This window comes from Dendropsophus ebraccatus, chromosome 1 (assembly GCF_027789765.1).
Source record: "Dendropsophus ebraccatus isolate aDenEbr1 chromosome 1, aDenEbr1.pat, whole genome shotgun sequence".
NCBI classification, from domain to species: Eukaryota; Metazoa; Chordata; class Amphibia; order Anura; family Hylidae; genus Dendropsophus; species Dendropsophus ebraccatus.
Window position 1 is genome coordinate 98,437,677 of NC_091454.1, and position 24,119 is coordinate 98,461,795.

General features: G+C 39.8%; 1 protein-coding gene across 1 annotated transcript in view; it reads left to right on the plus strand.

Moving 5' to 3' along the window:
- The window catches only part of NELL2 (neural EGFL like 2), a 178,952-nt gene that overhangs the window by 100,914 nt on the left and 53,919 nt on the right, over positions 1-24,119 (plus strand). Inside the window, exons 10-12 of the mRNA XM_069955993.1 lie at positions 2,416-2,507; positions 5,566-5,668; positions 10,284-10,412. Coding sequence (XP_069812094.1) covers positions 2,416-2,507; positions 5,566-5,668; positions 10,284-10,412 — 324 coding nt within the window. The remainder of the gene's footprint in view (positions 1-2,415; positions 2,508-5,565; positions 5,669-10,283; positions 10,413-24,119) is intronic.

The following is a 24,119-nucleotide window of genomic DNA, read 5'->3' on the forward strand; positions in this document are numbered from 1 at the left end:
GTGCTGTCCCCATAGTAATAATCCCCTCTGTGCTCCCCCATAGTAATAAGCCCCTTGTGCTCCCCCATAGTAATAAGCCCCCTGTGCTCCCCATAGTAATGTTCCCCTCTGTGCTCCCCCCATAGTAACAATCCCCCTCTTCTCTACCCATAGTAACAATCCCCCTATTCTCCCCATAATAATAATCCCACCTATACAGTCCCCATAGTAATAATTCCCCTGTGCTGTCCGCATAGTAATAATCCCCTCTGTGCTGTCCCTATAGTAATAATTCCCCTCTTTGCTGTCCCCATAGTAATAATCCCATTTGTGCTGTCTCCATAGTAATAATCCCCCTGTGCTCTTCCCCATAGTAATAATCCTCCCTGTGCTCCCCCCATAGTAATAATCCCCACTGTGCTCCTCCCCCATAGTAATAAGTCCCCCCTGTGTTTCCCCGTAGTAATAAACCCCCTGTGCTTCCCCCATAGCCCCCAACGCTTTGTCCATATAGTAATACTAACCACAACCCCCCCAGTTGCCAAACACACACAACCCCCCCCCCCCCGCACTCATCTTCTCCCTCTTGCAGGCGCAGCGATATGACGTCATTGCACCTGCTGGAGGGAAAAGATGTGTGCAGGGGCTGAGCGTGGTCCCAGGTGGGGTTCAGTGCGGTGGCGCCAATCTCGGCAGGTGATGGGGTGGAGAGGCACATGATGGGGCGGCCGGCCGGGGGCGCATGCCACTAGGTGAGGTCTGGAAGGTTCCACCAGCGCCCTGTGCAGTCGCCCGGCCCGCCCGCCATTAGAAACGGCCATGGATGTTTCAGAGGGCCTACAGTAATGTGGGCGGGGCTAAGTGGCACTATATCAATGAAGCCCTGCCCTGGTAGCACAATCCGCAGATGATAAAAGATCACTTTTTACTGGAACAAGCACCATGACGTATGATATTAAATAGGGTATGAAAATGGCAAAAATTACTCTTTACATCTGTGTAGAGAAATCATGATGCAAAAAGGTGGTGACAGTGTCCCTTTAAATCGACTCTGTACCCACAATCTGCCCCCCCCCAAACCACTTGTACCTTCAGATAGCTGCTTTTATTCCAAGTTCTTTCCTGGGGTCCGTTCGGCAGGTGATGCTGTTATTCTCCTAAAAACAACTTTTAATCCTACAGCGCTGAGTCTAATGATGATGTGTATTCCTAATGATGAGGAGGGTGGGAAGGAAGGACAGAGAGGTTGTGCCAGCCTAATGCATATACAAATGTAAGCCCTGGCCGTTAGATACAGCGCTGCCGGATTAAAAGTTGTTTTTATGACAATAACTGCATCCCCTGCCGAACGGACCCCAGGACAGATCTTGGATTAAAAGCAGCTATCTAAAGGTACAAGTGGTTTGGGGGGTCAAATTGTGGGTACGGAGTCGCTTTAACCAGTTTATGTCATGAGTTAATCAGACTGAGTGATGAGCAAGTCTGAATAGCAGTGGTGGAAGATTGGGGTAAATTGAGTACTGCTTTATTTAATTCTCTGTCCAATGAAGAAAATGTATTTAATGGGTAATAATACGTTAATTATTTACACAATGAAAAATGAAAATCAAAAAAATTTGCAGCAAAATAGGTATAAAATTAGGCCATTTATATAACGTAATAAGCCTTACGTATAACGTATACGTAAAGCCTAAGGTATAACATAAAGCCTATGGAAAAAGGATAATCCATGCACACAGTGTATAATAAAAAGTGGTCCTTCTAAGCGTGAAATTACAGATGTTTTAATACAGTGTGTGCACTGATGGACACATTTCCATAGTTTAAAATTAAACACCTTATTAGATTATAAAAACGACCTCACCTTATTCCTATTTTACTGCAGGTGTTTTTTTTCTGTAGTGAGTGAGCCCAGCCTTAAAATGAAGGCATTTGAATGGGGGTTTTAACAAGCTGTCTCAAAGCAACCAATCAGAGCTAAGCTTTCATATGTTAATAAGCTCTAGTAAAAAAGTAAGATAAGCTCTAACTGATTGCTATGGGCAACAAAGGTAATCCTACTAAGACAGCTTGATAAATCTTCCCATTACCTTTAATGAGTACCTATCATTTCGGTCACAGGGCAGAATACCTTCTCCAAACCCTGGCAGATACCAAGTCCGCTCCTAAAGCAAGCAGTGTTTGTAAATGCTGGAGGCGCCATAGACTGCATGGTAATACACTTGCTGTCTACCTCACTTCCTGCAGTTAACTACACTGCTTGCTTCAGGAGTGCACTGCACACCTGCCAGAGTTTGGAGAAGGTATCCTGCCTCAGGAGAGGAATGATAGGTACCTTTTAAACATTTTGCTTTTTTACCCCCACTGTTTATATTTTTGGTCTGCAGACAGTAAGTAAAGCATTGACCATACCCTATTTCTTTTCTTCTTTAATAGCGGTTTGTGTATATCAAGGCCAACTGTATTTTGAAGGAGAGAATCAAGCTGTCTATTCTAGTTCTGGAGCCTGCACATTGCTCCAATGCAAGGTAAGTGTTTAAAGCATACCTGTGTCATGACATATAAAAAACAGCAAATAAATATTTAAAGAGAAGATTTAACCTGCTGATATTTCCCTATAGCGCACGGGGCACTGAGGATGAAGGTAAGGTCCGTTTCCATGCTATTGGCAGTGTAAACTTTATGCTAATCTGGTTGTCTGACCCCTCTTAATGAATATCAGCACTAAATACCCAGTTAGCATAAAGAATAACTGTTAATAGCACCATAATAGTGCTGAAGATGAAGGTAAGAAACATACCTTCATCCTCATTGCCCTGTGCGCTATAGGAGATATCAGCGAGTTGAAATCTTCTAACCTGCTGATAGATTACCTTTTATGCTTGCCTTATGTACGTTCTCTGTTTTAGTTTTAATATCACTGCTCCATCGGTCTATTTTGGGCCCCATTACACTGCAGGTTTAAGAAGTTGCTGGAAACCTTTTTTTCTTCAAAGCTAGGGTTATATAGGCCAGGTTGTTGTTCATGTCAGCAATATCATTCATCTCATGATAGCAAGCAAGCTGCCATAAACTGACTGTAAATCACAGACTGAGCTGTTTAACTCTCACGGAATTCCCTGCATCATAATTCATTATGAAACAGTTAAAGAGGTTTTCTGATTAAAATGTACTTGTCCCCTATCCACAGGATAGGGGAAAAGTAAAAGATCACGGGCAGTCTGACCTACATAGGGCACAAGTAAATTTTAATCAGAAAACCCCTTTAAAGCTCTACGCGACTGTACTGACATGGTAAATGATGAATGAGGATGCCAGGAGTTCCTAGTTCTGGTCCACAGTATACAGTCCTTGCATTGACCATATATTGGGAACATGCGAGTGGCCTGTAAATGAAAAGTTATCCTGGAACTTTTCCCACATGACTATATATCAATCTGCTCTGCTCCTCCTGCTTTATACCATGCTGCCTGAAGAAAACACAGCAGTTTGCACACAACAAGCTCCCTTTAAACAGAATTTGTCACAGGAGAACACTTTCCCATTTTATGTAAAACTGGACCTATTGATAAACCAAAGATCTGACATTGTTGATATAATGTGTCATACAGTACTTTAACTGAGCATTGCAAGGAGCCCAGACCTTCATGAAAAGGTTAAAAAAAAGAATTCCAGTGGTCTATGCTACAAATTACCTGTGTACCTTACAGTTCCTGAAATCAAAGGCAGACATATAGAAAGGCCCCATAGATCCTATGAGCTCGGACTTCTATAAGTTGTATTTAGGTCGTACAGTCATGTGCATAAACCCCTATTCTGTCGTGCCAGAATAAGAGAAGTTCACTATATGCAGGAAAACAGCCCATGATGCTATAGCAATTTGCTCTGGACCTGCATACTGTAGGCTTTGTAAATGATCTTTTGTTTATGCGTTTTTTTTGTAGTATAATAGAGTGAGTTTCCTTTAGCGCAGTGCTGCAAGTGTAGAATTATTATAATGCTTTTATAGATGTGTATCATTTCATTGTTTCTTTTTTCCCACACAGCATCTGCTGAAGTAATTGCCATTGTAATGCTTGTGTGAATACATTCTGTGCCTTTGTTTCATGCCCAAGTCCTTTTTAAAAAAAAGAAATACGTGACGCACATCAAGAACAAGCAGAGTAGTTCTGTTCTTTAAACAAAGGTTTTCACATGAACACAAAATATAAAGCCGTTCAATCATCATCTAATGCTCGTGTTTAAACAGTTGAGACAGGAAAGCCGCGCTCTAAATGACTATAATACAATCCCAATTCTGGGTTTAAATCCACTAATGCAGAAAAATACAGATGGAGGAGTAATGTATTCGAAAGTACATTCATTTCACAAGCAGATGAAGTGTTTTATTTCGTTTATCTAATGGCAATGGAAAATCCCAGTTGGCAGACCCATATGCTGGTATGACAGCACACAAATACATTTGCATACACTTTAACAAAAATGATAAACACTTTAATATGACTGTACGTTACTTTCTTGGTAAAGACTTCTTAATCACTGCAGTTCAACAACACTGATCTAGTTATAAAGTCTCAATTTTTTCTTAATTTCCCTTCAAAGCCTGTTCATTTATGAGTGACAATAACGCTATTCAGAGCTGTATTATTAAATTGTAAATCATTTGTTCTGTCATCTGTGGCAGAGTACGCACATCTCCATAGGTGAACTGTAGATCAGGAGAATATTCTCTCATGTTTTTATTTAGCGTGTTAGCCCATAGAGATGTATGGCACTGTAATATATGGAGCACAACAGACTGTATCAAGCGGTATAGCAGATATCTGTTTGCTAAACTAGGCTTAAAGGGAAACCATGAAATTAAAAATGCAGTCCAATCTGCAAACAACATGTTAGAGAAGGACGAGCTAGGAAGATGGATATGTATTCATGTGGGAAAAGATTCAGGTTAGCTTGTAATTTATCTATTTAAACCTTTGCTCATTCTAGACTTTATAGTCCATTAAGCAGTCCTGCCTATTAATTGACATCTATCTTTGTATGCTCATTCAGGAAAGGCAATTAGTAGGACCACCCCTTGGACCCTTAAGCATAGAAAGAGCAGAGGTTGAAAATTACAAGTTAAACTAAATTTTTTCCTACATATATGTATATCACGTTGCTCAGCTCATTCTGCTCTATAATATGATGCATGCAATTAGGCTGCATAAATATGACAGATTTACTTTTATTTACAGATTTATTTTTATGCCTAACTGTGCCTAGGAAGCAGTTAAATGGAATAAAAATTCTAGATTTAGCCTCCTTTCACCTCTGTCATTGCTATAGTGTTGGGCTACTAAAATGTTACAGAAATTGGTGACGAAGTATACCATGGCCGCAGACTGGAAATGGTCAACAGTGAAGAAAACATTGAAAATGGCAGCCACATGCCTTATTAAAATATTCCAGATACTAATGTTCTTTTTATTCCACATCTGCTACAAAAGTATATGTGCATGTAAAAACTATTGTGTGTTAGATAGCTGTGCTGTTTTTGTTAAATTATATTATTTCTCATAGAATGTATTGTATGTTTTTTCTTAGAGCAATAAGATGCAACGTGTAGAGTTTCCAGAATGCATGCCTATCAACTGTCCACCGTCACAGCAAATACTGCTAAAGAACAGCTGCTGCAAAGTCTGCAAAGGTATCCAATTACACTTAAAGGGGTGAGAAAGTAAAATTGTTAGAGCATCAGGTACATCGCTTTAAGATTTTTACATCAATAGACCAGCACTGGGATGCTGGTGCCATGGTCCTGTTTTTGAACCATGGCCCGATTCCCATGGACGGCACCTGTCTATTCCCGGGCACCAACTCAGCCTGATGCACTGGATGCGGGCCCACTTATGTAAAAATCTTAAAGCAATGTACCTAATGCTTCATTCACTTTAAGGTCTAACCAGTAGTCAGAACTGTGTGCATGGTCTTAAATATCAAATATAAATATAAAAATTCGCTAGCAACTACAGTATGTTGGGGTAAATTCCCGCATGTATACATGATTTTACTTGAACTCAAAAATGTGGTGTTTTACACTTTTGTCCGAATACATTCTATATAGATATTTTATATTTTAGAATAACCTGCTGTTATGTTTGCATAGTTGAGAATGAGGGTACGTTTCTTATCTTCATACGCAGCACTGTTTTCCTTAAATCTTCAGTTTGAGTAATATGTAAATTGGGCGGTTTGTTGCACTGGGGGCTGGACCACTGCCCTCAGTGCACCGATCCGCCCTGTTTACCCCTCCTCATGAATATTGAGGCGGCACTCTGACGTCATTCTGGCACTCATATTCATAAAGAGGGTCAAGTGACCAGGGCGGATCGCTACACTGAGGGTTGGGGTTATAGCCCCCCCCCCAGTGCACAAAACTGCCTAATTTACTAAATAGTCAATTGAAAACTTAATTAAAATGCCCCTGGGGATGCATGAATTACCTTCATTCTCAACATCCTATACATTATGGAAACACAACAGCAGGTTAGAGTCTTCTAGCCTGCTGTTATTTTCCCTTTAAGGTATATGGGACATAAAGAAGCTAAGTGGGAGTATGGAACAAAATGTGCTCAATACCTAAAATCCAGTAAACGCCTAGTCAGAATTATACATCTGTGTCTCTTAATTACCCCCATCATGGGATAAGGGGCTTATAGACAGTTAAAGCATATTTGTCCCTACAAAAATTACTTATACATAACAGTGATATGTACATTGCAAAGCAAGCATAAAGAGTCTCTGTGTTGCCATTCCAACTAAAATGGACTTAATTGCCATTCAGGTGTCAAAAATGTAGGGGCCTAGAGTCTGACAGATTCACTTTAAAAGGTATATAGAATTCCTCTGTGCACAGAATACCTTTACAGTTCTGTACACTGCTTGCTTTAAAAGTGGACTGTGTATCCCGAGAAGGTATACTGCCGCACAAGTAGAATGGTAAACGCATAAGGAGTAGAGATGAGCGACGACGATTCGATCGAGTAGGTATTCGATCGAATATTGCGGTATTTGAAAGATTTAAATTCAATCGAGTAGTCAGGCGAATACACGGGAAACATTTGAAAGCCCTCCCATCGCAGTTGGCACTTTTTTTTAATCCAATGACCATGCAAGAAGGCCATGATGGACCCTGGGAGTTCGCACGCAGCGCGAAAACGGCGTCTATCCTCATTGGATAGCTGAACCACATGACCTCGAATCTTAAATACTTTGCTCCCGCCTCTTGACCTCAGATGAGCTTTCAACCTAGCCAGGGAAAGATCTCGCAGCAGAGAGAGATAGGTTTTAGTAGCGTTTTGGGTAGGCAGGCTTACTACAGAACCCAAAAGTCCTTTACAGGGCTAAGATCCAGCGAAAAAGTCATCTCTGAATCAAAAGCACTTCTCAGTGATAAGAAATAGATAATATAACAGCAGCATTAGCATCAGCAGGTGTATTCATTCCAGTACCCTGTGTGCACGTTATACATATTGTTCCAGTAGCCCACTAAGGGCACTGGATATATACTGTTTGAGTAGCCCAGTAAAAGGCACGTGATACATATTGTTCCAGTATCCCAGAAAAAGGCACGTCATACATACTGTTCCAGTAACGTTCGTACAGCATTACGCGTGATACGCACGAATAACATGACGCTCTGCGGATGCACATTGGAATCATGTATGTAACACTGCGCAAGAAATACGAACGAAATGTGTGAACATTGCCATAAATGTTCGTAAAGCGTTCGCAAATATTTTTCCTTCGCAACTGCAGAGAGTGGCATTATACTGCAGTTTTGGGGTGTTGGGTGCAACCAGACATGCTCCCCCTAATGTCCTAGTGTCATTCTGGAGGTGTTTGCATCGTTTAGGGAGGTTTCATGGGGGACTTGGTGACCTCCAAGTGGTCAAATCTTGATTTCCAAGTGCCGCAAATTTTTTTCCCATAGACTATAATGGGATCGAATACTCGTTCGAATAGTCGAATATCGGTGCCTATTCGATTCAAATTCCCGAAAGTCGAATATTTCACTACTCGCTCATCTCTAATAACTCCTAGCTGATCAAGATAGGACTGCAGCAGGACTTTTAGTAAAGTAAACCTGTAGTAAACCTGTTGCTGGCATAGTTCTCAGATACTCACAAAATGTTCTGCACAAACCCCCACTTATTGAGATTTACACCTGCAAACATGGCAGCCTCAGATGTGCCTGCATCTATGTAAATCATCTATATAGACTTGTAAGATGCTGGTCTTATAAAAATCCAATCCATTCTCCAACACTATTCACACATATTGGAGAACATAAGCTTAACTACTCATGTCTTCTTAAGGAAGATAGAGAAAAGAGAAAATTATGCTGCTAAATAATTAATCTAACAGACCAATGCAAGGATGAAGAAGCCATACCTCTATATATCTGATGCAGGTTTTCTCACATGTCTTTGATATCCTTGGCTCACACACTGAAATCAGGCCACTAACCCATTATCTAGTGTAGTATTCCTTTATACATAGATGGCATTGATCTTAGCTGCTGCATGCTTGTTGCTGATTCCTAATGGATATACAGTAGGACTTGCAGCAGTACATTGATTAGTAATTCCATGCTTTCCTTCCTTCTGTTGAAAGTAGTATTAATCTGATAGCACTCCTCTCATAAATAGAATCTCATGACACATAGCGGAGTCTTTGTCTGGATCCATTTATTGCCATGGCTACTGCTCACAGCAAATAGTAGTATCATTGTTTAACTAAAATATTCTTTTATTGATTGGAACAGTATGGTATACAGTAGGTACTGTACAAAGGAGTACACATTACACCTAATCATCATGTGCAGAGGAGATAAAAAGACTGGAAATTGTTTCCATTTATTAAAATTACACTATGTATATGCTGCTAGTGTTACAGTAAGACATTTCTAGGAGATGTATGAGCCCTGTTTAGAATTTGACTAGGAGCACTAATTAAATAAAAAAAAAAATTGCCAATAAATCTCTTATTCTGTATATAACCCTCCTCCTAATGTAGTAAATGTAAGACATAACACTATGATAACAATATTTGTATTCATTAATTGAGTAACGTTTGCAAAACATATACAAGGAATCAACAGTAGATGTGATATAAAGCAAGTTTTCAATTTACATTCATTATTATTATTTTTTTAGTTATCATGAAAAACACGGCACTTCCTGTTTTATGACTGAAAGATTCAGAAAACAGGAAGTCCGGTATATCCCTGGCCAATTGAGCGCTCACAGATAGAAGGCAGTCATGTGACTCATGGACACATTGAGCTGTGACACTCTGTACTGGCCGGAATTCCTGTGTTTAGTCTATTTTAACCAGCACAGAAAATCTGCCTTCAGGAGACTGGACCTGGATTTCTGGTAAGCACAGCTTTGTTTTACAGCATAACAAAAAAAAATGAATGTATATTGCAAACTTGCTTTTTATCACATCCACTGTTGATTTAGATTTTGAAAGTTAAAAGAACAGTGACACTTTAAGTAACCTGTTAAGAACTGTATACTGTATGTAGGTCTCGCCTAGGTGGGACTGAATAATGGCTGGTTTAAGTCAAGGAATCTAGTCATGCTTAGCTGTAATGTTCCCTGGCCATGTAGGAACCCAACTGTAATCAGGATCTTTTGTCTAAGACAGGGGCACAACTATCACTGTAGTAGCCAAAGCGGCTGCTACGGGGCCTGCCGCATCAGGGGGCCTTGGGGTGTGCCCCTGCCATACACTGAGCCCCCTGAGCTATCATTGTTTGCAGGCTCCCAGGCCTCCCGGGTTCTGCAGATGTCCCTTTAACTGCAAGCACTCCTGACCAGTGCTACAGTTACGCAGTTATAACTACACTTGGCGGCTTAGTGGTGAGTCGGAGGGGTGTCCCATTCAAATGTTTGCTATGGGGCTATAGTGTTCACTCTTTCTGTAAGAAAGCAGATATGTTTTTGTTTTTTTGTTTTTTTTAATGATGGACAAACCCTTTAAGGATGATGTGCCCAATTATCTGTTATATTTGGAAAGGATATATATGATACAAATTATGTGGATGATTTGTGGATTTTTGGAAATACAGGTAAATTTACACAGTTCTTACCTCATATCTGACATTTCACACCACTCCACTCCCTATGGCCTATGCTATGTTCTTGTTATATGTATAATTTATAGAATCTGCAGTTCTGCAGTTTATAGCATCTCTCCCTTTATTTTCTGGATAAATGTTTTACTAACTATTTCAAATTTATGTTCTCACTAAGGTTATGACTTCTGCTCAGAAGGACATAATTGCATGGAGTACTCAGTCTGCAAAAACCTAGATGACAAGGCTGTTTGCATCTGTCGTGATGGATTCCGGGCTCTTAGAGAAGACAATGCATACTGTGAAGGTACTTTCTATAATATGAAATTGTTTGTTATACTGTATGTAGGCAGCATTTACACCAAGATGAATTTGATTTGTATGTTGGTTAAGCGCTGAAGGCTGAAAACTTAACATTGTCCTGTATAATATATTATATATATATTCAGTAGTGGATCATAACAGGGGCGTTCCGGGCGGCAGCCCGGGGCCCTGAGCTCCTGGGGGGCCCATGACCACCCAAAAAGACTTATACTTTCAATGGTGTACTGTCTCCTGGCTACACTTCCACCTTGATTTGCAAAAAAATCACAGTTTTTTTATGGCAATTTTGCACAAATCAGGACATCATGACATTATCTATCCTGTACTATGAACGCCAGGCTAGTGCTGCCATAGTTACAGTGGGGGGTGGGGGGGGGGGGTGGGGGGTGGACCCAGGCTTGGTGAACAGCCCGGGCCTATGGTAAAATTAATCCACCCCTGTATATATTATACAGGACAATGTTAAGGTTTCAGCCTTTTTTTATTTTTTTACTTTTCTCACTTTCCATTGTAACAAAGTTTTCTAAAGAAATGGTCTGTTTGGTCCTGCATAATTTAGTTGATGCTGAATTGTACTGTTTATAAAGGGAATATTAAAGGAATTTTCCAGGCTTAGAACATGGCTGCTTTCTTGTAGAAACAGCACCTCTCCTATGCTCAGTTTTGATGGGGTTTTGCTGCTTGACGTGAATGGCGTTGTAGTACCACACACAACAAGAAAGTAGCTGCATTTTTTTCTTATCCTTGATAACCCCTTAACATTGCAAAAAACAAACAATTACCTTTTCATGTTTTATAATGTAGCACATTATAAAATCATTTCAGACAAAAAAAGTGCCTGTTACCTGCTGGAAACCACACTGACTTTGTTACTACACATTGTAGTGAAATGTTATATCCCTGTTTATTTGATTGATAAGCCTCTCGCTGCTGAAGGATGAGAATGACATTTATAATATCATCTGTGCTTGTACTTCAGAAATGTATTCCAGTAATATTTGAAAACAAGTATATGAGATTAACGGTAATAAAATATGACTTGACAGCTGCACTCTAAGATGATTCACAACTCATTCAATTTCTAAGCAATTTAACAGAGGTGACTGAAGGAAAATTACCATTAAAGCTAAAAAAAATGCTGGATTACATTAGGTGACCTGCACTGCTATTAGACCAAGAAGAAAAATGCCTTAGTTTGCATCTCCCACTGTGTTCTCTGCAGGTTTATGGATAACATTATTTAAAGTCTGCAAGCTATAATTTGTGCTTTTTTCCAATACTATGAGTACAGTTATAAATGTGTGGATCATTATAACTGATATACCTTTTGTGCATATATTGAACTTGCAGTAAAAAAAAAAAAAAAAACTTCTCAAGGAGAATTGAGAATCATCAATATAGTCATTTTTTATTTTTTAATCGTTTACTTTGGCCAAAAAGAGGAAGTAATTTTCCATCTGTCTCATCTATCTCCATGCCAATCAGCTTTATCATTAAAATCACTGACAGCAGGTGAAGCAAGAAAGGGGTAGAATATACAAGGCACCAAATGCACAATAAGTCCCTTAAAGGGGTACTCCCATTACAACAGCTATAGCTAAAACAGTAGGCCAACATATAAGAAACTTTGCAACTGGCTCTAGTTACCTTTTTAGCTGTGTCTCCCTGCTAGGCACTCTGAGCTGTTTGTCATATTACAGATGGTTGTCTAGGTTCCTTACCACAACTCTGTTTTTAGATGATGACTTGCTCCCTCACTGCTCTGCGGGGAGCAGTGGTCTGGGATCTTGGAGCCAATGACCACCTTATCTGCAGTAATCCATCCTCATACTGACAGCTCCCAGCCTGTGGAGCTGTCAGAACAGTACATAGCAGAGCAGCAGAGTGCAGAGCAGGAGCACAGTGCTGCTAGCCAGATCAGCCAATGACTGTAGAGGTGCTCATGCTCCCCCCAAAGCAGGATGTGAAAGTAGGCCAGGAGCATAAAAGGGGTAAGTTTGGCACCTTTAAATTCATGGTTCAAATTATGATCTACCAAAAGTGGTCCTAGGAAGGACAAGCAGTAAACTGCTAATGACTGTGCAGAGTAAAGAGCAGTCTGTGTGGTTTAAATCCATAAAAGTGCCTAAGTTGCTTCAAAAATTAAATGCTAGCTAGGGTAGAAAACTGCATAGCTATGATTTGTGAACAGCTGAAAGTACTTGTACAATATGCATGTTGGCATCAGAACTGGACCATACAGCAATGGAAGAAGGGGCACCTGGATGCGGAACGGCAAGTGTCGTGAAGATTCTAACAAGTATGATATTGATACATGATGCTGGGCGGGGAAACCATCCAGGACTGGCATTAACATCCATAGGTCCGCAAGATTTGCCTAAAGATGTCTGTTTTTTTAGAGCCACTATGAAAAAAAATAAGTAAAATAAACTAACAATCTGAACTGTTACTTGTGTTTCAGGCTTCAATGGGCCTAAGTCATTATTATATATGTGTATAAATAAGATTAAATGAAGAGGCATGAAGATAATTAGAAACGTTTTACAGTCGGTGAACAGTGCTATCTCTCATGAAAAAAGATTCTTTCTTAGAAAGATTAAGAGTATTATTACAGAAAAAAATGTCTGAGAAAGTCCCCCCATGCATGCAATGTTTTTCTGAAATTTGTGCCGGAATGCTGACACATTTTGCTTAGTGTCACATAAACTGAAGAAGAAACAGAGTCAGCACTCAACTGTGAGTTTATTTGGCATCACAGAATGTATAGATCTATATATAGACAACAAAGGCTTTGCAAATTCTTTAAGGTAATGGAAGTAGCAATGTTTACAATTCAGGAAATTAAGCTTTTATCAGACCCTTCCTATGTGGAAAACCAGCAAACTTAAAGCGACTCTGTACCCACAATCTGCCCCTTCCCCCCAACTGCTTGTTTCGTCGGATAGCTGCTTTTAAACCAAGATCTGTCCTGGGGAACGTTCTGCAGGTGATGCAGTTATTGTCCTAAAAAAACAGCTTTTAAACTTGAAGCCCTGTATAAAACTGGTGTGGCCTAAAGTAACCATGCCCTAGGACCGCACAGCCTCCCCGTCCCTCCTCCCCACCGTCTTTAGAGGGCGGCGAGGATGGACAGAAAGGCAAATATAATATTTTCACATGATCTGCTGCCCTCTGGTTTTATGTGTGTTTGTTAGATGTTTTTATCACATACAGAAATATAATTGCAATCATATTATGAGTAACAAAAGCTTATATTGACAGTTAGAATGAGTTAATGCAGCAAGTCAATATTTGCAGTGTTGACCCTTCTTCTTCAGGACCTCTGCAATTCTCCCTGGCATGCTCTCAATGAACTTCTGGACCAAATTCTGACTGATAGCAGTCCATTCATGCATCAATGCTTGCATTTTGTCAGAATTTGTTGGTTTTTGTTTCTCCACCCATCTCTTGATGATTGACCACAAGTTCTCTATGGGATTAAGATCTGGGGAGTTTCCAGGCCATGTACCCAAAATCTCTATGTTTTGTTCCCTGAGCCATTTAGTTATCACCTTTGCTTTATGGCAAGGTGCTCCATCATGCTGGAAAAGGCATTGTTGATCGCCAAACTGCTCTTGGACGGTTGGGAGAAGTTGCTCTTGGAGGACATTCTGGTACCATTCTTTATTCATGGCTGTGTTTTTAGGCAAGACTGTGAGAGAGCCGATTCCCTTGGCTGAGAAGCAACCCCACACATGAATGGTTTCAGGATGCTTTACAGTTGGCATGAGACAAGACTGGTGGTAGCGCTTACCTTGTCTTCTCCGAGTATGCTGTTTTCCAGATGTCCCAAACAATCGGAAAGGGGATTCATCAGAGAAAATGACTTTACCCCAGTCCTCAGCAGTCCAAACCCTGTACCTTTTGCTGAATATCAGTCTGTCCTTAATGTTTTTTTCTGGAGAGAAGTGGCTTCTTTGCTGTCCTCCTTGAGACCAGGCTTGCTCCAAGAGTCTCCGCCTCACAGTGCATGCAGATGCACTCACACCTGCCTGCTGCCATTCCTGAGCAAGCTCGGCACTGCTGGTAGCCCGATTCCACAGCTAAAACACTTTTAAGAGACGGTCCTGGCACTTGCTGGTCTTTCTTGGGCGCCCTGGAGCCTTTTTGTCAACAATGGAACCTCTCTCCTTGAAGTTCTTGATGATGCGATAGATTGTTAACTGAGGTGCAGTCTTTCTAGCTGCGATACTCTTCCCTGTTAGGCCATTTTTGTGCAGTGCAATGATGACTGCACGTGTTTCTTTAGAGATAACCATGGTTAACAGAAGAGAAACAGTGATGTCAAGCACCAGCCTCCTTTTAAAGTGTTAATGGAGCAATCACTGAAACAATGTTAGCTGGTGCTTTTAAGGCGGGGCTGCAATGATGTTGAAATGTGTTTTGGGGGATAAAGTTCATATATACATATGTATATATAAACATATATACCAAGCAAAAGTACCATGTTTTCCACACAGATCAACCCTAGAGAACTAGATTGTATACCCTAAACCCCAGTGGCTACAATAAACTTTTATTTCAGTAATTAAAATATTCACCAAACTGCTGTAGTGTAAGTACGACCTTGAAATATCAGTGAGAGAATTTGTGGTGTGAGGATTATCTCTTTGTGATCCATATGTGGCATTTAGTGATGAGCGAATAGTGAAATATTTGATTCAATCCCATTAAAGTCTATGGGAACAAGTATTTGATTATTGAAAAACATCTATTTGACCATTAGGAGGTAAAAACCGGAAGCTGGGGGATTTGAACGCTTATCGAATATTCGGTGGACTATTCGATAATATTCGATAGATCAAATACCTATTATCGAATATCTATTCGATCAAACAGTATTCGCTCATCACTAGTGGCATTACTTTATGCCCACAATGACGTCCATGAAAGGTATCACAAAGAGTACGGCGTGCCACAGTGTCCGACAGCATTGAATTATGTCACCCACTTGCCCTGTGTTAGTCATGCCGCTATAGGCGTTATGCAGTGCTATGGTAAGTAAGAATCTAGACTGGCTAAAAACTGCCTAGTCCTGTTCCTAGTGAGCGATTTTTGTATACGTTCGCTAACCCCAGAGCTAGCTAATCCCTTATTTGCTCAAGCATAACGCTAATTGTCTCAGAGATTATTAAAAAGAGCCATGCCATCAGTTATAATATATAATGACAGGTATTATTTAAAAAGTAAATTGGGACTTGTACATTCAAGCATAAAAACAAATAAAAAGCCAATCAGTTTTACAAAAAAACAAACAATCTTTCATTGATTTCAATTGGGAATGTTAGAAAAAAAAATGCCTATTTTTTATGGGGAAAAATTGCAGAATAAAAGTAATATCACTCTTTACTGTAGTTCTGCATGGAAGCACCAAATGAAATCAATGGGAGTTTTAAAAAACCTGCTTAAATAGGCAGGTGAAAAAAACACATTAAAAACAGCATCAAAATCCACACTGCAGATTCCTTGTTGATTTTGAATTCCTTTTACTGTTACTATATAGGATTAGAATACCTATTTGTTGCTCTGTTACTGTTCTGCCAGAACATAGAATATAATAAGCTGCCCCATCTTTCCGTTTGTCAGTGAGGAACATGGCAACAATCTACATTTTAGATTTGTCTTTTACTACATTCTTTGCTCTATGATTAATCTGTTATGTATTTTCCAAGTTGAATTTGAAGCTGAGTGGAATTGTAAAGTCTCATATCTTGTAAGACTTTTAATCAGAAACCTGACTATGAATGTAATTATAGAAGAGCTGTTTGCGTGTACAGAATTATGGCTGAAAGAAGAGACTGAATAGGAAACACTTTAGGTTATGCAGTTGTATATTATTATCACATAAATTCACCAAGGTGGATAAATTCGGGTGATACTTACAGTAACTGCTGTTTTCATTTTTCCCACATGTCGGGTTTCATGTTTTAATTAGAAATGTCTTCACTTTGAATTGATGTGAGCACAGTAAGCTGAGGACAGTAGCATTAATAGTGTGTAGCCTATATAACTATGGGGAAAAAATGACTTGCCTGATCATACACTTTTAAATTGCTCTGGAAAAAAAACCTCCATGGCAACTGCGTAGAAGTTGGATAATGATGGGAAAAGGGAACACTGAAAATGAAGCATGACACATTTTCTTTCTGGCTGTAGAATACAAGTGAGGATTGAATAGTCTGTCAAGTTATTATTTTGCCGTTCCACAATCTTAAAAAAAAAAAACTAAAATAGAATAAGAATTGTAATAGTGAGGACATGCTGTGACAGTCATTTTGGTACTTGACATTGCACAATTAGAAATGGCAGAAAGGTACTTCATTCAGGATGAATTCACATATGCAGTTTCTGGGTGTAGTTTTTTTTTTCAACAAAACAGGAGTTGATGCAAAGAAGAGGTGTATGGTCACATATGAAGATTGAGTTCAGAAAAAAGCTTTCAAGGTTTCTAAAGCATGTGCATAGAAATTTCAAGCCTGGGTGAAATGAATGGAACAGTAGATACAATTTCTGCAATAAATCTGCCTTGTGTAAATATACCCTTAGGCTACGTTCAGACTTTGTAAGACATCGGCCATTCTGTGACCCAGCCGTTCCGTTCACCGCAGTTGAATTCGTAAGCAGGCTCGTCATCCGAATTTGCCGCTGCACTCAATGGAGAGTGCGGCCAGGTTTTCTGCATCCGCTATCCATAGAATAGTGGCCGCAGAAAAGTGACATGTCAGTTTTTTGCGGCTCCGCTAGGAATCCCGGCCGGAGTGTATACACTCCAGCCGGGATTCCCTTAGCCTGCAGCACAATGTAAGTAAATTGGCAACAACGGCCGTGATTGATAATTTACTTATGTTGTGTGAACATAGTCTTAGGCCGTAATCACTCGTCCGCAATAGGATCAATGTATTTCAATGGCCCCATTCACACATTTGTATTTGTGTACAGGGCCGTGATTCGTACCACCAAAAAAAAAGACAGGCTCTAGTGCGGACAGAAATTCCACCTTGGACACACCAATAGAACCTTGTGGGATCCGTATTTTTGCAGATGCGATCCACAAAAACACGGATTCACAATCTGCAAATACTCACTGGATTATTATTAACTACACTTTCATTTTTGCGGGTGAGCGAAAAATACGGATGCAACACAGATGGAAATTTATGGATTGCTAATGAAAAATAGTGGACTCAAATTTGCGGAGGGAAAAATATACTGACGTGTGAATAAACCCTTAGAGCTTATTCCCGCATTCGGTAATTTACAGGGCCTATGGACACGGAAGCCCTATAATGGAGTGTTTCCCCACCTGGCATGATATTGATACATCATGGGAAACTTTCCATTACAGGGCTTTCCCGTTCGTAGGGCCCGTAAAATACTGAATATGGGAATAAGCCCTTAGGGTACAAACCCACACACCGTATACGCAGCTTATTTACTGCTGGGATACGCAGCAAATACGCAACAAATACGTAGCAGATTAGATCTAAATAACTGAACACAGCATCAAATCTGCACCACCAAATCTGCTTCAAATCTGCTGCGTTTTTGCTGCATATCTGCTGTGTATACGGTGTGTGGGTTTGTACCCTAAATCTCTCTTTTATACATATAACAGTTTGTAAAGCTAAAAACATACTTACATCCATCTAGTCCAGCTTATTTTTTCTGTCACAAACCTGTGTGTGAACCCCACCTGAGGTAAAAGCCAATTTCTAATTTTGGGTGGAAAAAAAACCTTGATAGCTTTAAATCTGACAAGCAGAATAAATCCTTGGATTACAGGAGAAGTCCGGCCAAAAGTATTTTTTAATATGTTATTACTTATGGAAAGTTAGACAAATTTCTAATGTACATTAATTATGGGAAATGCACATACACTGCTATTTCCCTTAATTTATTAGATTATGGAGTGTTAGAATTCTCTCAGAAACCGTGACGTCGTGACGAAGGGTGTAATTCCTATGGAGTGTCCAGCAGGGGGCGCACTATATATAGAAGTCAATGAGTACCATTCTATTGGACACTCTATTGAATCAAAGGATGTTTATGTAAAAATGTTATGTACAGTACGTTTTGATTGAATACATTTATGGAATACTTTGGGAAGCAAGTGTCCTTGCTCCCCAAAGTATCCCATAAATGTATTCAATGAATACATTTGGAGGGCACCGAGCAGGGAGGGAGAGAAGTGCCTGTGCATCTACCTCCCCCCTCCTTCCATGCTCGGTGCTGGGCACATATACACAGTACTACTCCTCCCATCATCTGCTCATAGTATGAGAAGATAATGGGGGAGTAGTCGTGTGCTATCCCCACCACATCTCCGCCGCCCGCGCTGCTCCTCACACAAGGGCCGCTCCTCACACTATCCTGCCGCTGACTCCCCGCCGCTTGCCGTTTTCTGCTCCTACATACCGGCTCCCGGTCTGCACTGCATGCTGACCGTGTCAGCCCACCCTGCAGGGAGCACGGCCCTCCCAGTGCTTCCTGGTGTCCCCGGCCTCCCTGCGGGGTGGGGGAGGTCTGACGCGGCCGGCATGCAATGCAGACCAGCCATTCCATGACCTGGCCAGGTCACGGAACGGCTGGTCTCTTACGATGTGTGCACATAGCCTAAAGCTGTTCAAAGTTCTCACTACCTTGTGATGTGAAACAGTAGTTTGTGCTGTGTTGGCATGCAAAGTGGATTGTTAGTAGTGTTATTTCTGTTTTCAAGTTTACCTATGTTTCACCCAATCACCACTCCTTTGTGTACCCCAGGGTCAAAGATTGTATCTGCACAGATCCCTAATATCAAAGGTCCTTAGGGACTACAGGAGGGCTATAGGGTTGTTCAGCCATGATTAAAAATCAAACCCATATGGCTCCATCAAATAATAAGAGTCATAGCTTTTAGAAGCTGAGGAGGAAACAAAAAAAATAAATAAATAACTTTGTTATGGTCTTTGAGGGGGTTGAGGGATCCTGTCAACATTTTTGGGTTTGGATAACGTTGCGAATGCTATCTAAACCTGAATGCTGGGTGAAATTTAACTTCTGCAGCCGCAGGGATTAGGATTCGGACATAACAAGGCCTTTAGGACATAAAAAATAGCTAAATGCTATTGTAGATTGATAATTCTGGCAAAACTAAATAAAAAAGCTAAAATTTACATTACATAGAGTTTCAAATGAAAGTCACTTTAATGAGAGAATTGCATAACCATCCCTTTCCTAATATATTATTATTATTATTATTATTATTATTATTATTATTATTATTATTATTATTTTCAAGAACCAGACACATTTCTTTCTAAAGGCAAACTAAAAGCAGGTCAGGAGACAGTAACCTGCTGTTATGTTGCCTTAGTGCACAGGATGCCGAGAATGAAGGTAATTTTCTTACTTTCATTCTCAGCAATGTTTTCTCTAAAACTATATTCTTAGGATTCTGTTCACTATGGAAACATAAAAGCAAGATAGATTCTTCTAACCTGCCCTTTGTTTCCCTTTAAACATATATCATGCATTGTGTAAATAAAATAAAAAGGTTTCCCCTCCACCTACATTGGTGAAATAATTTGCTTGCTTAAACTATTTTTTGTGCTACAGGGTTTCACCTGTAAATTACAAAATAATTAATGTAGTTTTCCAGAAAAATAATTGTAACATATGTTCATAAAGTAATTTCTTTAAGGAGTTTTCTGGGAAAATGGACTGATGGGCTATTCTCAGTTTGTCACTACTACACAATGAACAGAGGCAAACTCTGTTAACTTTGAAGGGTGGGCAGTTGATTGGCCCAAGTGCATGGTGTTGGCTTCCCCTGCTGATCAGTGACTGATGAGTTATCCTGTGGATAACATCCATTTTGCCCTGAAAAACTCTTTAACTGGGCGTGTTACTCTAAATTGTACCTAATTTCATCCAACTGTAAATGCAATTATACAGAAAAATACATTGCTAAGACATGCTGAGGATACAGGGCCAGGTTAATCAATCCGGTTACTGGGGGCAGGAGTGATGTTTTATAAAATCTGATAATGTAAGTGAAGTCCAACAGCATCCAGGTACTGTATATCTTTTCCAAAACTTTATTGGTGTCCAAGTCTACATGAATACGACGTTTCAAGCGTTGTCAAGCATTTTTTTTTATAAAACTTGTCAATAATATGAGTGGTCTGTGACACATTCTATAAGAGTTTGCACACAGTAGCAAATGTATGATATATGTTTAAGGACGGATTCACACTATGTATGACACCGGCCATTCTGTGACATGGCCGTGTCACAGAACGGCCGTTGTCAGTTAAGTTCATCCCGGCCAGATTTCTTTTTAATCGGAATACAGGTGCATTCGGGTGTGCCAGCACTCCAATTGCCCATAGCTGACAATATAAAGTGCGGCTGGAGCCAGATTTTACATTGTGAGCTCTGTCAGTCTCGTGTGTTTGCTATTCAATGAATAGCGGCTGCACAAAACTGACATGTTATACAGAGGGTATACACTCATCTCTACTCATAATTTCCATTAAGAAAAAAAAGGTATTTGACTTGACATGCAAGTTGTACAATCCGACTGTGGCAGTCAAAACACAACAAGAACAGACTTTTGTTGCTATGAAATTTTAAATTTGACTTTGTGACAACTTTTTGGGGACATATTTTTTCTTTTTTTAGATATGAAATTATTGCAGAGGGAAGTGTACGAATATAATATGCTGCATGATAAAAGATTATTATCTTTGCAAATGACATGCAAGAATTAACAAGTCACTTGGTCTAAAGGGTTAGTCCACAGATGCTTGTCAAGTCAAAACATTAATGCATCTTGTCAGAGTTCCATCAACTGCTAAATCATCATAAATTAAGTAAATTAGGGTGGTTGCAATGACTGCACAGGGAGATGTTCAATGAACTGCACCCTAGGCAGAAGTTAACTTGAGCTTCAAATTAACTGTGGCTGAACTATGACTATGATGGTGTATAAATAAATATATATATATATATATATATATATATATATATATATATATATATATGAAAAAAGTAATAAAAAAGACAGCAACTTATCACAGTCGTAGTCAAAGTCTTGGTTTCCACAACAACTAAAATTGTATGCACAGAATATTGAAATTATGTTAAAAGACCAGAGATGGTTGCAACTACCTGTATAATTGGAAATCAACAATTTCTCATGAAAACCTTTTAACTTAATCAGCCTCACCATCTAAGAGCCATAGCACTTTTATTTTTCCACCTACAAGGCTGGTTGGGGTGTAATTTTTTGCACCATGATCTTTAGTTTTTAACAGTACTAAATTTGTTTAGATGAAAATTTTTCATTACTTTTTATGTATTTCTATCATATGTAAAATGTGACAAAAAGTCAGCATTCCTGATGCCCCCCCCCCCCCCCATTTCCTTTACGCTGCTCACCGGGTGGGAATAATGTTGTTATAATTTACTAGACCCGACAATTACATGTGTTACAAGGTGATTTCAATGTTTATTGGGGGAGGGGCTTTGTGATATTTTTAAAATATCTTTTACTTTTTTTATACACTTTTTTACAATCTAGGGGACTATTACATGCAATCATTACATTACATACGCTGGTCAATGCTATGCCATTGCAAAGCATTGATCAGTGTTATCTGACTATATGAAAAGATCGCTGATCATACCGCAGAGAGGTTAGTGTAAGACCTCCTGCAGTGAGACAAGCCGTTTGATAAATGACAGGAGCTGACCTCCTGGTACTGACATTTACACGGCACGATCATGCTGCCGCCCATCATTATTGGCTCAATTCCTGAGCTTGCTTTATAGAGTAGAGCCTTTGCACATCATGGCATTCTGGGAACATCATTGTGCAGGAACCCGCTCATTTTCATGATGTTCTTGGTGCGTCATTTTGCGTCAAACAGTTAAAGAATCTGAAATTTAGATGAGCGGGGCAGCTGGAAATTCATTTTGCAAGTTTTGCGATTTTTTCCCGTCAAATTCATCAAGATTCATGTATCAAATCTTAACAAATTTCCTTAAAACAGCCCAAACTATAGTTGTTACAATACTGGAACTATTAAAGAAGGGCAAATTTGTTAAAGCATATTGTTGTAAAACATCAGAAAATGACAATTTATAAAAAATGTCAATCAGCCAATCATCCAATTTCTGCCTTTCCTTTCCCCTCTCTCCCTATATCACTCTGTTAGTCTCTCCCTGCTCTGCTCTAACTGCCTGCTGTGATCCTGCTCTCTCCTCCACACACAGTGGACTGGCCACCTCCATTAACGAACCCCTTATATAGAGGGGGAAGTGTTGACACCACCAACAATCCGCCCTATTATCCTCTCCTTTCTGTTCCTAAATTGCTTAGTTAGTCTCTTCCTGCTCTGCTCTAACTGCCTGCTGCAATTCTGCTCTCTTGTTCATACACAGCTAACTGGCCACCTCCTTAAAGAACCTCCTTAACGAACCGCCTTATATAGAGGGTGAGGGGGAGGTGCTGACATTACAGAGGGGCCTGCAGCTGATTGGGCGGGCACTAGGGATTATGGTTAATCCTTTTCTCCCGCCCAGTGCTGCTCCAGACAGCATGTGCAGCCGCCATTTTGTTTTTTGCAAATTTTTTAACAGATCGGTGGAAATTCGCTTCACAGAACAAAGTGAATTGACATTGCTCAAATCATTATGCTTCCTCTGCAGGCTTTCCTTCTTTTCACGGTGCATCCTAGTGTTATCTATTCCCTAGGTGAGCAAAGTACACGCACCTATCTGTCAACATATTGTAAAAGAAAATGTGATTTATCAGATCAGGTCACCTTTCATTGCTCCATGGTTTCTTCTAAAGTTCACAGTGCTTTAGAGGTGGACAGGGGTCTGCAAGTATACAGCGTATATATACAGTAAATATATTTATGTATGTGTATGTAATGGATAGAGTTAATTGTATGTTGAGATCCCATTCAGGTAGCTTTTAAATTGTGGCCACATTATACCGTTCATATTATAGCCACAAATCCTAGCCCACACAACTTCCTGTCACAGTGTTAGTCCGGGTCATATGCAGCCATAATGACCACAAAGAGAGTTTTGGGTATGAATCTTACTATCTGATTCAGTGAAAAGAAAATGTGCTTTGTTTTCCTATTGTTTGTTTATCCACATTGCTTCCCTTCTCTATACATTCCTTCCTCATGTCATTCATCATGTTATAACCCCACCACCGTCACACTCCTCATACAAACACACATAAGAGAATAGTGCTGTAATGGACAGCAAAGACATTTTCTGGAATAGCATAGTTGTCTAAGAATGTTATAACTGTAGGCAGAAAAAAGGAATATCTCCCTCTACCATGTATAACAATGCTGCACAGCACACAATGGCTGGTGACATAAGCAAGGCAAGCATTTGGTACCGTTTATTTGCACTGGGCTTATGAGCTTCAAGCTCGGTTTATAAATGTGTAACAGTATGCAGCATCACGGAAGGTGATGACATTGTACAAATAACAATTTGCTACAGATCTCAAATTCAATAGATTAGAAAAGAAAATTCAGTTTTCTGATACAGTTCAGCATATGGACCTTGATCTGAAAAATGTGTAAAGCTGTTCTGTGCCATGGGCTATTGTGCATTCTAAATGCAGTCTTTTGAGAAC